Source organism: Oryctolagus cuniculus, chromosome 13, assembly GCF_964237555.1.
Source record: "Oryctolagus cuniculus chromosome 13, mOryCun1.1, whole genome shotgun sequence".
Taxonomy (NCBI): domain Eukaryota; kingdom Metazoa; phylum Chordata; class Mammalia; order Lagomorpha; family Leporidae; genus Oryctolagus; species Oryctolagus cuniculus.
This window is the reverse complement of record NC_091444.1, coordinates 18,116,495-18,131,185: the sequence shown is the minus strand read 5'-3', so window position 1 is coordinate 18,131,185 and position 14,691 is coordinate 18,116,495. Positions and strand designations below refer to the sequence as shown.

The following is a 14,691-nucleotide window of genomic DNA, read 5'->3' as shown; positions in this document are numbered from 1 at the left end:
CCCTACACTGCCCCACAGAACCTCATAACTCCTCTCTCCTATCTAACTAGAACTGAGTCCCCACCAATCAACCTTTCACTGTCCCTCTCTGCCTGGTCCCTACTCCCCAGCCCCCATTCTACATTCAACTCCCATGACGTCAACTCACGTAGACCCCACATGTGAATGAGGTCAGGTGGTGCTTGTCTTTCTTTCTTTCTTTTTTTTTTTTTTTTTTTTACGATTTATTTATTTATTTGAAAGGCAGAGTTACAGAGAGGCAGAGGCAGAGAGAGAGAGAGAGAAAGAGATCCTCCATCTGCCATTTCACTCCCCAGATGGCTGCAACAGTCAGAGCTGTGCTGATTCGAAGCCAGAAGCCAGGAGCTTCCTCTGGGTCTCCCACACGGGTGCAGGGGTCCAAGGACTTGGGCCATCTTTCACTGCTTTCCCAGGCCATAGCAGAGAGCTGGATCAGAAATGGAGCAGCCAAGAATTGAACCAGCACCCATATGGGATGCCAGCACTGCAGGCAGTGACTTTACCCGCTATGCCACAGCGCTGGCCCCTGGTGCTTGTCTTTCTAGGCTCGGCTTATCTCACTTACATAATGACCTCTGAGTCACTCATATTTTTTCAAACACTTTCTTTTATCAATTGCTGGGCCAAGCCTTGAGAAATTTAGAAATTTGTAAGACAGAGGCCCCTGCTCAAGCAGCTTTTCCTTAATTGTTCATTGAAAGAAACATAAGTGTTTGGGGGCTGGCACTGTGCCACAGTGAGTTAAAGCCCCAGCCTGCAGAACCAGCATCCATATGGGCGCCAATTCGAGTCTCAGCTGTTCCTCTTCCAATCCAGCTCTCTGCTATGGCCCGGGAAAGCGGAGAAGATGGCCCAAATCCTTGGGCCCCTGCACCTGCGTGGGAGACCCAGAAAAAGCTCCTGGCTCCTGGTTTCAGATCATCTCAGCTCTGGCCATTGCAGTCATTTGGGGGAGTGACCAGCAGAATGGAAGACCTCTCTCTCTCTGGCTCTACCTCTCTCTATAACTCCTTCAAATAAATAAAATAATTCTTAAAAAAAAAAAAAGAAACATAAATGTTTGGATGACAGCTGAATGATGGGTGGGTAAGAGGGATGGATGGATGGATGGGTGGATGATGGCTTGGTGAAGGATGAGTAGGTGAATGGATGGACATATGGATGGATGAATGGATTGGTGGATTGACGGGTGGGTAGATGGGTAGATGGTTGGATGGAAGTTTGTATGAATGGGTATATGATGCATGCGTATATGTATGTATGGGTGGGTGGATATATATATATGTATGTATGTATGGGTGGGTGGATATATGTATGTATGTATGTATGTATGGGTGGGTGGATATATGTATGTACGTATGTATGTATGTGTCGATGTATGGATGGTAGATGCATGGATGGGTGGATGGATGGACGGACACATACACACTCACACACCCCCCATATGTGTATCTTCTCACTCCTGCTGACGGAGGTCTCTGCTTTTTCTTCCCTAATGCGTCTGCATACCCCGTTCCATTGGTGCCTTCTGGATTGCTCAGATTCCCTTCTTCTCATGTTTTAGCTCAAAGGGAAAAATATCAGACCTTGGTGACTCACGGGCAGTAGAGGACTCCCAGTAGTTTCTCATTCACACCCTTTCTTCCAGGTGGCCCAGCTGCTCATTTTTAAAATTCATTATTTGAAAGGCAGAATGACAGAGAGAGAGAGGGAGAGAGAGAGAGAGATCTTCCATCTGCTAGCTCATTCCCCAGTGTCTTCAGGAGCCAGGCCTCCCATGTGAGTGGCAGGAACTCAAACACCTGCGCCATCATCTGCTGCTTCCCAGGTGCATTAGCAGGAAGCTAGACCGGAAGCAGAGCAGCCACGACTCAAACCAGGCTCTCTAATGTGGACGTCCCAAGTGGCAGCTTAACCCACTGTGCCACATGTCTGCTCCGTCCCTGGCTGTTATTATCTGCTGCCCACATCTGACATTCGTACCTTCAAAGGAGGGTGGCATGGGGCTGGTGCTGTAGGTCTTCCGTGGTGCATATAAAGATTCTGTGCTGCCTAAAAGCTGGGGACCCTGCATGAGTGTGCAGGCCACCTTAATCTGGTCTCACTCTAGCATTGTAATAGGTCTCCTAGATCCCCGAGAGTGTCCTCTCCAGGCGGGCTGGCCTCCCTCTGGTGACCATCCCCAACTCAGCTTCTGTTTGCATCATCATCTGCCCTGTCTGTCTGGAATCCCTCTCTTCCTCCCCTGCTTACCCTTCAGCATCTGTCTCAGGGTGCATCACTCCACAGTCATCTTCCTATGCTGCGACTACTAACTTTTAGGGGCACCATGATAGCCTGTTTGTGCTGTCTCCTGCTTTACACGGGTTACTTTGTGTCCTTGGCAAAACTGAAGGAACCTGGGGGAGGGCCGTGTCTGTCTTACCCTTTGTGTTCAGCACCAGCATGCCCTGGGCATCCGGGGTGCCCAGTGAAGACTGAAATGGAATGGCCAATAGTGGCTGTGGGAAAGCAGAGGCAACTTCTCAGGCCCCCAGGCAGAAGGTGCTGAGGAGTGGCTGTGTACACCAGCCCCCAGTTCCTCTCCTCATTCTTCTCTGGACACACCCCGCTGAGGTGGGAGCAGTGCCAGGCGCAGGCTGCAGGAAGTGGCTTGTGCCATGTGTCTTCCTGGGCTGGAAGGCCCAGGGCCATTTCTGTTGGTGACACACCCGTAGGAAATGTTCAAAGTCAAGCTAATGAGGCCTGTGACTACTTAGAGCTGCCCCAGGGACTTCGCACAGCTACGGCTTTTGCAAGAACCACGGGAGATGGGGAGGTGAGGGCACAAGGGAGCTGGCCCAGGCTGGCTGCAGCCCCCATCCTTGAGGGGTGAGGACACCCACAGAAACCAGCAGAGGAGCTTACAGTTCCTGCAGTCTGCCCAGGGTCCGGATGGCCACGGGGAACTCCTGCAGCTCATTATAGTTCAGGTCCCTGGAACAGAAAGCAGAGCAGTCGTGAGAGCAGAGGCTTAACGGGGCATGTCAGGGTCCCTGAGAAACGGAAACTTGGCTCCGGGCTTGGCCAGGGAGATGGCTTTCCAATCTGTTGGATCCAGCTGCTGATGTCTGGAAACACATTTTTGGAATGTTTGCACTCCTTTCCTGCTCCACAAATCCTCAGACTGCAGTCTTCCCGGCAACAGACTGTTTAGAAGGGGGGACACATTTCAGGGGTGTGGAAACCTGGGCCCATCTCCCTAAGCGTACAGTCTCCATCAGCCCAAGAAAGCATCTCAAGGTGTTTTTTTAAAAATTTTTTTGAAAGGCAGAGAGAGAAAGAGCTATAGATGGAGAGATTTTTCCATCTACCTGCTCACTCCCTACATGTCTGAAACAGCCTGGGCCAGGCTAAAGCCAGAAGCTCAGAACCCAATCCAGGTCTCCCACATGGGTGGCAAGAATCCATCTACTTGAACCTGCTGCTTCCCAGGTGCACGTTGGCAGGGAGCTGGTACTGGGAGTGAAGTCAGGAGCGAAACGCAAGCACTCTGGTGTGGGACGCAGGCATCCCAAGCAACTTAACCACTGTGCCCCTATTTTTTATTTTTAATTGACACATAGTTGAATGATCTTTAGCACTCTGTTACTAGTACTAGAGATTCCAGAAAGTTCCTTGGCTGCCCGCAGCTCTTGCTGTTGTCTTCTATAAACATGGGCCGTGTTTTGGGGCTGGGATTGTGGTGCAGTAGGTGAAGCCGCCACTTGCAACTGGTATCCCATATGGGAGAGTGTCAGTTCTAGAAGTGCCAGTTTGAGTCCCACCTACTTCACTTTTAAAAAAAAAAAAAATATTTATTTATTTATTTGAAAGGCAGAATTACAGAGAGACAGAGGCAGAGAGAGAGAGAGAGAGAGATCCTCCATCTCCCATTTTACTTCCCAGATGGCCACAACAGGCAGAGCTGGGCTGATCTGAAGCCAGGAGCCAGGAGCTTCCTCCGGGTCTCCCACGTGGGTGCAGGGACCAGAGGACTTGGGCCATCTTCCACTGCTTTCCCAGGCCACAGCAGAGAGCTGGATCAGAAGTGGAGCAGCCAGGACTCAAATTGGCTCCCATACGGGATGCTGGCACCGCAGATGGCAGCTTCATCCACTACACAGTGTTAGCCCCTACTCCACTTCTGATCCAGCTCTTGCTAATGCTGCCGGGAAGGCAGCAGAGGTTGGCCCGGTGCTTGGTTCCCTGCCACCGATGTGGAGTTCTAGGCTCCTGGCCTAGTCCTGGCTATGGCAGCCAACCGGGGAGCAAACCAGCAGCAGATGGAGGATCTCTTTCTCTCTCCTGTCACTGCCTTTCAAATAAATAAATAAAGCTTAAGAAAAAAGAATATAAATGGGCAGGGTTTTTACCTTTATTCTCTCTTAGCCTCTTCTGCATTTCCACTTTTATTACACATCACGTATATCATCAGAAAGCAACAGCTAACTGTACAAAGGAAGGGCGATACAAGTTGACCTGGATGTGGAGTGTTTGAGTCAGCTTTTCATTATTTTAACTCAATTACTCGGCAGGAAAAGGTTGATTTCAGCCTACAGTTTGGAGGTTCACAATTCAAGATCAGGTGGCTCCACTGGTCTGACGCCTGGTGGAGGCCAGCCGTGGTGGAGCAGATGCCGAGCGATCACGCGGCGAGCCAGGAAGCAGAGATACGGAAGGAATTCTCTTCCTTGACCATCCTTGTGGTCTTTCCAAGCGTCTATCACCAGGCACCGCCCCAGCCACGCACCCCGCTCCAATCACTCCCCCAGGGCCCAGTGCCGGGGCTGTCACTGGACCCAGCCACCTCCCTGACCCCTCACCGGGAGCATTCATCCATTTGCCATGAACGGAAGATGGTGGGGTTCAGGGGTTCACACGTCTGCATGATTCCGGGAACAGGTTCTGTTCAGTCCACAGCACAGCGACACGGTGGTTCCAATCAACTTAGTGGGGACTTAGAAGGCACAACCTCTCAGGAGCAAGTGACAGCACTTTTCAGAGGAAAGGATTGGCACTCAGGGACTCCAAGTCTAGGACTCTCACCCTACAGAAAAGTCTGTATCTGTGTGGAAAGGAACAGGATACTTCAAAAAGTTCATGGAAAATGAAATTAAAGATGTTTATTTTGCTGCCAAAAATTAAAATTGTACATATAAGGGTTCTTCAAAAAGGTCATGGAAGATGAATACTATGAAAAAACTATACATAGATTTCAAAGAATTTTGCGATAAAATAAAACTTATCTTTCAATTATATTTTCCATGAACTTTTTGAAGTACCCTTGCATTTGTATAAAGATGCTCATAACAGCACTGTTTAGGCAACAGAGGCAAATGCTGACCCATGAGTCATCACAGCTTTGTTCCTTCAACTCTTTCAAGGGGCTTCTGTTTGTGGCTATGACAAGGCCAGGGAGGGAGGAAAATGGGAAGAGGCCAAGGGAAAATTTGATTTTCATCAGCAGATTTAGAACTGCTTGTGACAAACAGCCCAGAGCCCCCAAGGCAGGCGAGGCCTGCAGAAAGGGCGGGACGTCCAGGAGAGACCAGGAAGTGGAGAGTAAGAGCGACCGAGGACTTGCAGGGGTTTGCCTGTGCTGGAGCTGGGCCCCCTGTCTACCAGCGCCATGAGCACCTTAGGAAGAGGGAGCGACTTTCGAAATGTTAAAGTAGGCTTTCGTTTTCCTCGGTTGTCAGTGAGTTGGCCCCCTGTGAAACGTGCCTGACTTGGGGAGAGGGTCTCAACGCCCCTAAAATCTTGTTGCTGGGACACCTGGTCCCAGGCTCTGGTGATGGGAGGGAGGAGAAACAGGGGGACTGCTCAGACACTTCCCGCTCAGCCTCAAATGCTCAAAACCATCTCTTCAGTCTTTTTTTTTTTTTTTTTTTTTTTTTTTTTTTTATTTAAAAGGCAGAGTTATAGGGGAGAGAGGGAGTGAGGGAGGGAGAGAGGGAGAGAGAGAGAAAGAGATCTTCCATCCAATGCTTCACTCCGCAAATTGTTGCAATAGCCAGGTCAGGGCCAGGCCAAAGCCAGGAGCCAGGAGCTTCCTCCAGGTCTCCCACGCGGGTGCAGGGACCCAAGCACTTGGGCCATCCTCCACTGCTTTCCCAGGCATATTAGCAGGGAGATGGAGCAGAAGCAGAGCAGCCGGGACTTGAACTGGTGCCTGTACGGGATGCTGGGGCTGCAGGTGGTGGCCTAACTCATTAGGCCACAGCGCCGGCCCCAAGACCATCTTCTCAGTCTTGAAGCCACCCGGCGGGTGGGTGTTTGTTGTGGAGGTTAGGATGGGACTTGGGATGCCTGCACTCCACGTCGGAATGCCTGGATTTGAGTCCTGGCTCTGCTCAACAGTTGAAGTTCCAACTGTTGTGGGCATCTGGGAAATGAGCTAGTGGATGGGCGATGTCTCTCCGTCTCTTTCTGTCACCCTCTCTTCCAAATAAATAAAATCAAGCTACCCTTGGCCTGACCGCTTTCACAGCTGTCCAGAGCCAGGGCAGGGGCACCACGTGGAGGCCCTTTAATTACAGCATGACTTGGCAGGCTCTGCTGGATAAATACCGTGTTAACACGGAGATAATGACAGGCTCCCCTGCATGACAGGGTCATTACACTTAATAGTCCGCATGTAGAGCCAGAAACCCAGCTCAAGGGTCAGAGAGCAGTGACAAGCGACTGGCAGCCAGTGAGCCAGGTAATTGTCCCCTTACATACATGCGCTAATTACCCGATTGCCCGCAGACTGCCCCGGCGATCTTGGGTAATTGCAACATAAACCCCTTCTGCTCTGCCTGCTCTGCTCCGTTCTTCAGTGAGCCAGACAGCTCTGCCCCCCACGCTCCAAACACAGAGAGGCAAGGATGTAGTCGAGCTGAGCTCAGGAGCGTGCAAAGCTCTTCCGCTGAAACCAGAGGCCCCGGAGCTGGAGGCAGAAGATTCTCAGATGCTGCAGTTGCCGGTGCTCTCCCAGGGGCTCCAGGACATGGGGTTGGGAGAGAGAAGGATGGAGGTCACAGGGATGAAGGAGGGGCCCCTGTTGATCCTAAGATGCATCAATGTCTCCCTTTCAACCTGGCTCAGGTCACTGAGGAATTCTCTGTTGCCCAAGGATAACTAGATTTGCCTTAGTACTGTGGACGTACCTTCATTCAAAGCCTTAGTATTGCATTATTCTCTCAAATCGCCTTGGTCTGGCCTCAGAGCCTTTGCTTGCTCTTCCTCCTGCCTGGAACACACTTCCCCTGATGAGTTTATGGCTCACACCCACCACTTCACTGGGTCTCTGCCCAAGCTACACCTCATCAGCAAGGCCTTCCCTGACCTCTCTAAGTTAGTGTGGCCAGGGCTGGGCATTCAGCCCAATGGGTAGGACACCAGTTAAGACGCCTGCATCCCACATCAGAGTACCTGAATCTGACACCTGGCTCCGGCTCCCGATTCCAGTTTTCTGCTGATGCAGATCCCAGGGGGCAGCAGTGGTAGCTCCAGTGGCTACGTCCCTGACACACACGTGGGAGAACTGCACCAAGTCCCCAGCTCCCAGCTTCAGCCACAATCAGGGGTCACTGTGAGTATCTGGGGTGTGAACCAGGGGATGGGAGCTTACTCTCTCCTTACCTCTCAAATTAAATAAATAAATAAAAATTTGAAAATAAAAGAGCACAGCCATTCATTTTTTCCCTCCCCAGTGCAATAGATTAAAAGTGGCCACAAATCCTCTGTCTCCTATTAAGAAGTGGCCTCTGACTTGAGACTGGGCTGAGCTTGTAACCAGTGTTGACCAACTGAATGAGGCAGAAGGGATCTGCTGTGACCTGGTCCAAGGTCACACGAGCCTCACAGTCTCTGCCTTTGAAATTTTAAAATGCTCCCATCGACACGTAAGGAAGCCCAGGCTGGACTCTTGAATGGTGAGAGCCACATGGAGAGACAGGGCCAGCCAATGGCTAGCAGCAGTGTCACAGGCCCGTGTATGCGTCTGTCTTGGACCCCCTAAATCTAGTTAAGGATCCACATGCCAACAGCCCCATGAGTAGTGGAAGAATCACCCTGGTGAGCCAGCCAAGCCATGGGTTCAGGGGAAATAATAAAGTACTGTTTTCTTGAATTTCTTTATTTACTGATTTATTTGAGAGGCAGAGAGAGAGCGAGAGAGAGACAAACAGAGAGCTCCCATCAGCTGGTTCACCCCCAAATGCCCACAATGGCTGGGACTGTGCCAGCCCAAATTCAGGAGCCAGAAATGCAAACCAGGTCTCCCTCATGGTTGCCAGGAAGCAAACTCCTGGGGCCATCACCTCTGCTTCTTAGGGGGTTGCAGGAGCAGCAGGCAGGACGGGGCACCCCCAGGAGGGCTGCAGACTTCTCAGCCAGCACCTTCATGGCTCGGCTTCACGCCCATCCCTCCGGTGTTATTTTGAGCCATGAAGGTTTGGATCATTTGTTCAATAGCAATAGATAAAAAGATACCCTGCCTTCTTTATCTTCCCAACATTTATTGCTACCTGACATCTATTTGCTTATATTCTTCCCACCCAACCAGAATGAAAGTAACTTGAAAATAGGATCTTTGTCTGCTAAAACACACCAGAATAATACCTGGCACAGAGGAGGAGCTCAAAAGATTCTGGATGAATAAATGAAAAGGTCTAAATACATTCATTAATGAAAAAAAAAAACCTATGTTCAAAAGGACATGGGACACTTGGCTGGTGCCACGGTGGCACGTGGTAGTCCTGAGTGGGACTGTTGGGCCTGCCCAGAGCCACGGAGCATATGGCAGGGGCCTCATGCAACTCTGCTATCGCTGAGGCCTTATACTGCTTATTGGACCCATGTCCAGGCAGCCAAACTGAGTGGTTCCAGTCCTCCTTGGCAGTTTCTGGTCAGGAATTTTGCCAGCAGTGGTCAGACAGACAGTGAGGAAAAGACATGTGTGCGAGAAGGCTGCTTTCATAGAGAAACGTGGGAGAATAAAATTTGTACAAACGTCAAAGTGAGCCCTGCAACCGCCATGCCCGTGGGGTGGCCTGAATCTTCCCATTCGGATGTCTACAGATTCAGTGGCCTGCGTTATCGTCACAGTCCTGCTTTGCTTGGAGCCTGTAGATGAGATCCCTGCCTCTGACTGTCCAGGGGACGAGTTTGTGCAACTCCCTCTGCCCTGATGAATTCAACGCTGCGCCACAGCTGCTTGTTGCCAAATGTCCCAAAATACACGAAGAATTTTGTTAGATGGGAGGAGCGGGGGGGCTGGAGAGATGGGTGGAATCACTCCTGTCTAGATAAATGCACAAGGCAACAGGCTGAGCACCCTGGGCAGTGCACAGTGGGTGCTGAATGTACTGAGCACCAGCACCTTCAGGGACTATGGCCAGCATGAAGCTGGGAAGGCCAGAAGTGTGCAGACTAAACTCCCGAACCAGGTCTTGTTGGTCAGGCAGGATTTCAGTAAGAAGGGATGGGTGGACGAAGCAGGGAGAGCATGATTGAGAGGAAGCAAGGAGTTGGTGCTGTGGTGTAGTGGGCTGTCTCTGCCTACAGTGCCGGCATCCCATATGGCACTGGTTCAAGTCCCAGCTGCTCCACTTCCGAGCCAGCTCTCTGCTACGGCCTGGAAAGCAGCAGAAGATGGCCCAAGCACTTGGGCCCCTGCACCTGTGTGGGAGACCTGGAGGGGGCTCCTGGCTCCTGGCTTCAGATGGGCCCAGCTCCAGCCATTGGAGCGCTTGGGGAGCGACCCAGCAGATGGACTCTTATACACCCATCTATCTGGCACCCTCACCTCTAGGCCACTGTGGGATAACATGAGTTGAGCACTGACTACGCACCAGCTCCTAAGTGCTTTGGTTGAATGATCTCTTAAGAGAGCCTTGGGAGATGGCTATCACTATTATACCCATTTTACAGTTGATGGAAGTGAGACACAAAGATTCAGTCACTCAATCATGCACATGTGATCCATGGCTGTGACAGGATCACCTTATGTCTGTCCAACTGCACCTTCTCCTTTCTCCATAACTGAGCTGTCCAATAACCACGCGTACTTACTAAATTAAAAACAATCAAGAAATTCAGCTCACAGTTTTACCAGCCGCACTTCAGGTGCTCAATGGCAACCTGCGGTTAGCGCCCATCTTACCAGAAGCACACATGTAGCACGTGTCCATCTCTGCAGGAAAGCCTATCAGATCGCCCCATCCTATCACAACACAAGGAACTGCCAGGGATATAACTAGAGTGTGTTTCCCAGCCTCCCACGCGGCAGCTTCTCACCCAAGAAGGTGGGCAGAGATGGCGCCAGCCACTTCTACTCCACGCTCTACATATCAGCCGGCCCGTCCTCTCCGTGGTCTCTCTACCCTTTCTCCAGCTACATGACAAACGCCGTCAGGCCCTGTGGCGGGCGAGATCTGAAGAAGCCAGGTTCCTCAGTCGCCACCTGGAAGCGGGCCTCCAGCCAGGAAGAAACACCCTCCTTCTGTTACATGATCCAGAAACACACTTCTGTGTTCCAGCCATTGTTTTGGTCCATTTATTAAAGCAACTTAGCCTCCCCTCACTCACTCAGTGTCACAGCTGAGATTTGAACCCTGGCAGTTTGAGCTCGGAGCCCATACTTGCAGCCACTACACATCTGCCAGGAAGACCTCCTTAACACACAGAGGCTGCCATTCTCCTGCCGAACACTCTGAAAAGGCTTCCAGAATGAGGTGCAGAGGCCTCCGTGGGCACCAGCGCCCTGCACTCCTCCTTCAGCTGCACCCACCGTCTCAGGCCTCCCTGTGCTGTCCGTCCCTGGAGGGTTTCCCTGTGCCAGTGTGCTCCCAGCCTGGGGTGCCCTCTGCCCACATCCTCAGCTGCTGAAATCCTGGTCATCCTTTGAAGTCTGGCTCAAGTGTACCTCTCCCCGTGAGTCCAGCCTCGCCCTGCAATCCCAGTGAGTCACTCTCTCGGCATTTTCTGGTGCTTTCTCCCTCAGCGCGCACAGCGCGGGTCTGGGAAGGATGACGGCAGGGTAATCACAGTAATCACTGGGCGACAGCCGTGGTTCCAGGTGATTTACATACATTAATTCACTTGGTCCCCAGCATGCCAAGCCTTTGAGGTCGGTACCATTATTACCTCCATTTTTCAGATGAGAAATGGAAACAGAGAGGTAATCTCTTGGCCACAGTTCCAGAGCCAGACGCGGGAGAGCCGGGAGCGAAGCCCGGGCAGTCCGGAGAGGGGTTATCTGCGTATCATCTCCTCCACAAGACAGGGAGCTTGCTGAGGTCAGGGAGCATTTGGGTTCACTTTCGGACCCCCCTCTTCCCCGCGGCCAGGAAGGGAGCCACGTGTGTGAATGCTCGTTGTGGAAGATGCTCATGCGAGCCCCCGGACAAGGTGCTGGGATGCAGGTGCCTTTAGCCTTTGGGCAGTGCCTTGGCCTCAACCTTGCAGACTCTTGGTGATGGGGAAGAAGTCCCCCGGCCCAGTATGGGCTCAGCCTGATTCTTCCGTTGCAGGGAGGTTTACGACGCCCTAAACTTCAGCTGGAAAACTCATCCACGGCTTTACAGTCTATTGTCTTTAACAGCCCGGAATCAGCCAGAAGCTCGGGAAGAGTTAATTGTCCTGTCTGCCGCTCCCGGGAGCTGGACACAGATGGGGAAGGGCTGAGGTTAGAAAGAAACCATTCTCAACTCCAGCCAGAGCTCGATCTGGAAGCTGCAGCTGTCCACGGCTAATCCTCGCCTGCATCTGCTTCGCTGTTTCCAGCCAAATCTGATCGCAAGCGGTGGTGAAGCCATGCGATGGCTACGAGCAGCAGAACAGGCAACACAAGCCCTGGGCTGCTCAAGGATCCACACAGCCGATCCTCTCCTCTCCAGCTGGCTGTGCAGGAGTTCCAAGCTCCTGAGATGCCCGCAGACACTCCCGTGGGTCAGAGGGAGGCGCTGGCCAGAGCCCTCCCTCGTCTTCTCCAGCCCCTTCTTTTCACTCATAAGTAAACTGAGGCTCAGAGAGAGAAGGCATGTTGCTGTAAGTCCCGGAGGCACAGGCCTCTGAACTCAGGCCTCTTGGCTCCTGGCTTAGAACACTTTCTTTTCTCTCTCTCTCTAAGATTCATTTGAAAGTCAGAGATACAGAGAAAGAGAAAGAGAGAATGACAGAGACAGAGATATTTTCCAACCGCTGGTTCACTCCCCAGATGGCTGCTATGGTCAGGGTTTAGCAGTCTGAATCCAGATCTCCCATGTCGGTGGCAGGGGCCCAAGCACTTGGGCCATCTTCTGCTGCTTTCCCAGGGCATCATCAGGGAGCTGGATTGGAAGTGGAGCAGCCAGGATACCACCCCATGCCCATATAGGATGCCGGCATTCAAGGCAGCAGCTTTACCCACTATGCCACAGTGCCAGCCCCTCTTAGAATTCTTTGTATAGCAAGGGTACTACGCAGAGTTGAATCCTGGCTATTCTCCAGAGGGCAGGACTAAGGAAAAAGTTTTAGGGCAAGCAAGAAACAGCATAAATAAATGGAGGAGAGAATGAGGCTTCTGTAGGACTGTCTTCAGGTGCTTATAAGCATGTCAAAGCCAAATAATTAGGATTGTGGTGGTTAAACATCTTTTTGTGTGATATCCATGCTACAGAGAAAGTGCTTCTGGGCTGGCAGTGTGGCACAGAGGGTTAAGCTGCTGCCTGCAATGCCAGCATCCTGTATCAAGAGCTGGTTCAACTTCCAATCCAGCTCCCTGCTGGGAAAGCAGCAGAAGATGGCCCAAGTATTTGGGTTTCTACCATTCACATGGGAGACCTAGAAGAAGTTCCAGGCTCCTGGCTTCAGCCTGGCACAGACCCAACTGTTGAGCTACTTGGGGAGTGAACTGGCAGATGGAAGATCTCTCCATGTCTCTCTCTCTCTCTGTCACTCTGCCTTTTAAATAAATTTTAAAAAAATCTTTACAATGAGAGAAAATGCTCATCTTCTGTGTACCAAGAGGATCACCTTGAACCAAGGCATTTAGCTTTCTTTTTTTTAAGATTTATTTATTATTTATTTGACAGAGTTACACAGAGAGAGAAGGAGGGGCAGAAAGAGAGAGAGTCTTCCATCCGCTGGTTCACTACCCAACTGACCACAAAGGCTAGGGCTGTACCGATCTGAAGCCAGGAGCCAGGAGCTTCTTCCAGGTCTCCCATGTGGGTGCAGGGGCCCAAGGACTTGGGCCATTTTCTACTGCTTTCCCAGGCCACAGCAGAGAGCTAGATGGGAAGTGGAGCAGCTGGGACCCGAACCGGCTCCTATATGGGATGCCGGCACTGCAGGCAGTGGCTTTACCTGCTATGCCACAGCACTGGCAGACACTTAGCTTTCTTAGCTTGCTTATTCACCTCTAAATATGAGACACCCATTGCACAAAACCATTCTGTTCACCTGGTCCAGAGATCAGCACAAAGCAGATGTCCAAATCACGCCAGCTCCTTTCACTAGGCATTGCACACAGGAGACACTGCATTTCCTAGACGCTGCCGCAGAGGGCGCACGAGCTGCTCCATCTACTTTTTCACAGCAATTAAGGAAGATGTGTATCATTAATTGGCTTCCACTTACATTTTTACTCTCGAGGCTAATATTTGTGTTTATTACCAGATCATAGATAAGGGCACATGGGGGCATGTGGGCGAGCCTAGCTTCCAGGAGAGAACACAAAACACAGAAATTTCTGGTAGGTTGTAAACTCCGAGCCCCTTTTATCTCCCAGAGGCCTGGAACAAAGGCAAGGAAGTACCATGAATGTACGTCTTAATTGCTCTTCCCATCCACACACAGAGCCTTTGACTCCGTGTGCTTGGGGCAGATGACTTGGTGAGCCAGGAACCAACACAAACTTTATGACTAATAGCATTGTTCTACCTTCTAAACAAGCTACATAAAAGACCACCCATTAATAAACGCAGCAATTAGTAAAATTGTCATCAGTTTCTACTGAGACACACAGACACGCCCGCCCTCCACCTACACAGTCTTCCCTGCCAGAGAGAACATTCAGAACGCACCTGCAGCAGTGGCAGCGGTGGTTGTAATGAACGCTGCTGATCTCCAATCCTGAGATTACACCCTGCCCGGCCCTAACGAAGCACCTGGCAGCGCAGAGGCCTGGCACTGCAAGGGAGACAAAAGGCAGCAGGAATCCTGAGATCCCGCTTGCAAGGGGAGCCGGTTTCGTTCGGGCTAAGTGGAAAAGCACACGATGGTGCCGGGTGTGCAGGGCCACCACTGTAGGGCTCCTCTCCCGCGCAGGACCCTTCCCCACCCCGGGCTACAGCACCTCCCTGGCCCTCAGCCAGTCATCTGGGTGACCAGGGAACATGTGTACCTGTCCTCCGAAGACAATTATCCTATCGCACCCAAGGTTCTCGCCTGTCCTCTGAGTTGTGTCTCACAGGTACTTCCTGTTCTCACCACCCTCCCCAGGAAAGCTCTCGTCACTCTGCAAACAGAATACCCACAACAGGACCCGGTCCTCTGGATGAGATCAGATCCGTGTGGACAAGCCGGGGGCCAGAGGCCCGTGAACGCAAGGCACCTGACGGCTCTGAGGTGCTCCCGACCACGGCGGAATGTGGCCTGTGGATCTCTCCAGCGGCCGCA

At 51.6% G+C, this 14,691-nt stretch overlaps 1 protein-coding gene across 6 annotated transcripts in view; it reads right to left on the bottom strand.

Moving 5' to 3' along the window:
- Positions 1-14,691, bottom strand: part of LGR6 (leucine rich repeat containing G protein-coupled receptor 6) — a 124,040-nt gene that overhangs the window by 22,332 nt on the left and 87,017 nt on the right. For all 6 annotated transcript variants that reach the window (XM_017347859.3, XM_008268587.4, XM_008268585.4 and 3 more), the window contains one exon: positions 2,929-2,997. In XM_017347859.3, the coding sequence (XP_017203348.3) occupies positions 2,929-2,997 (69 nt within the window). The remainder of the gene's footprint in view (positions 1-2,928; positions 2,998-14,691) is intronic.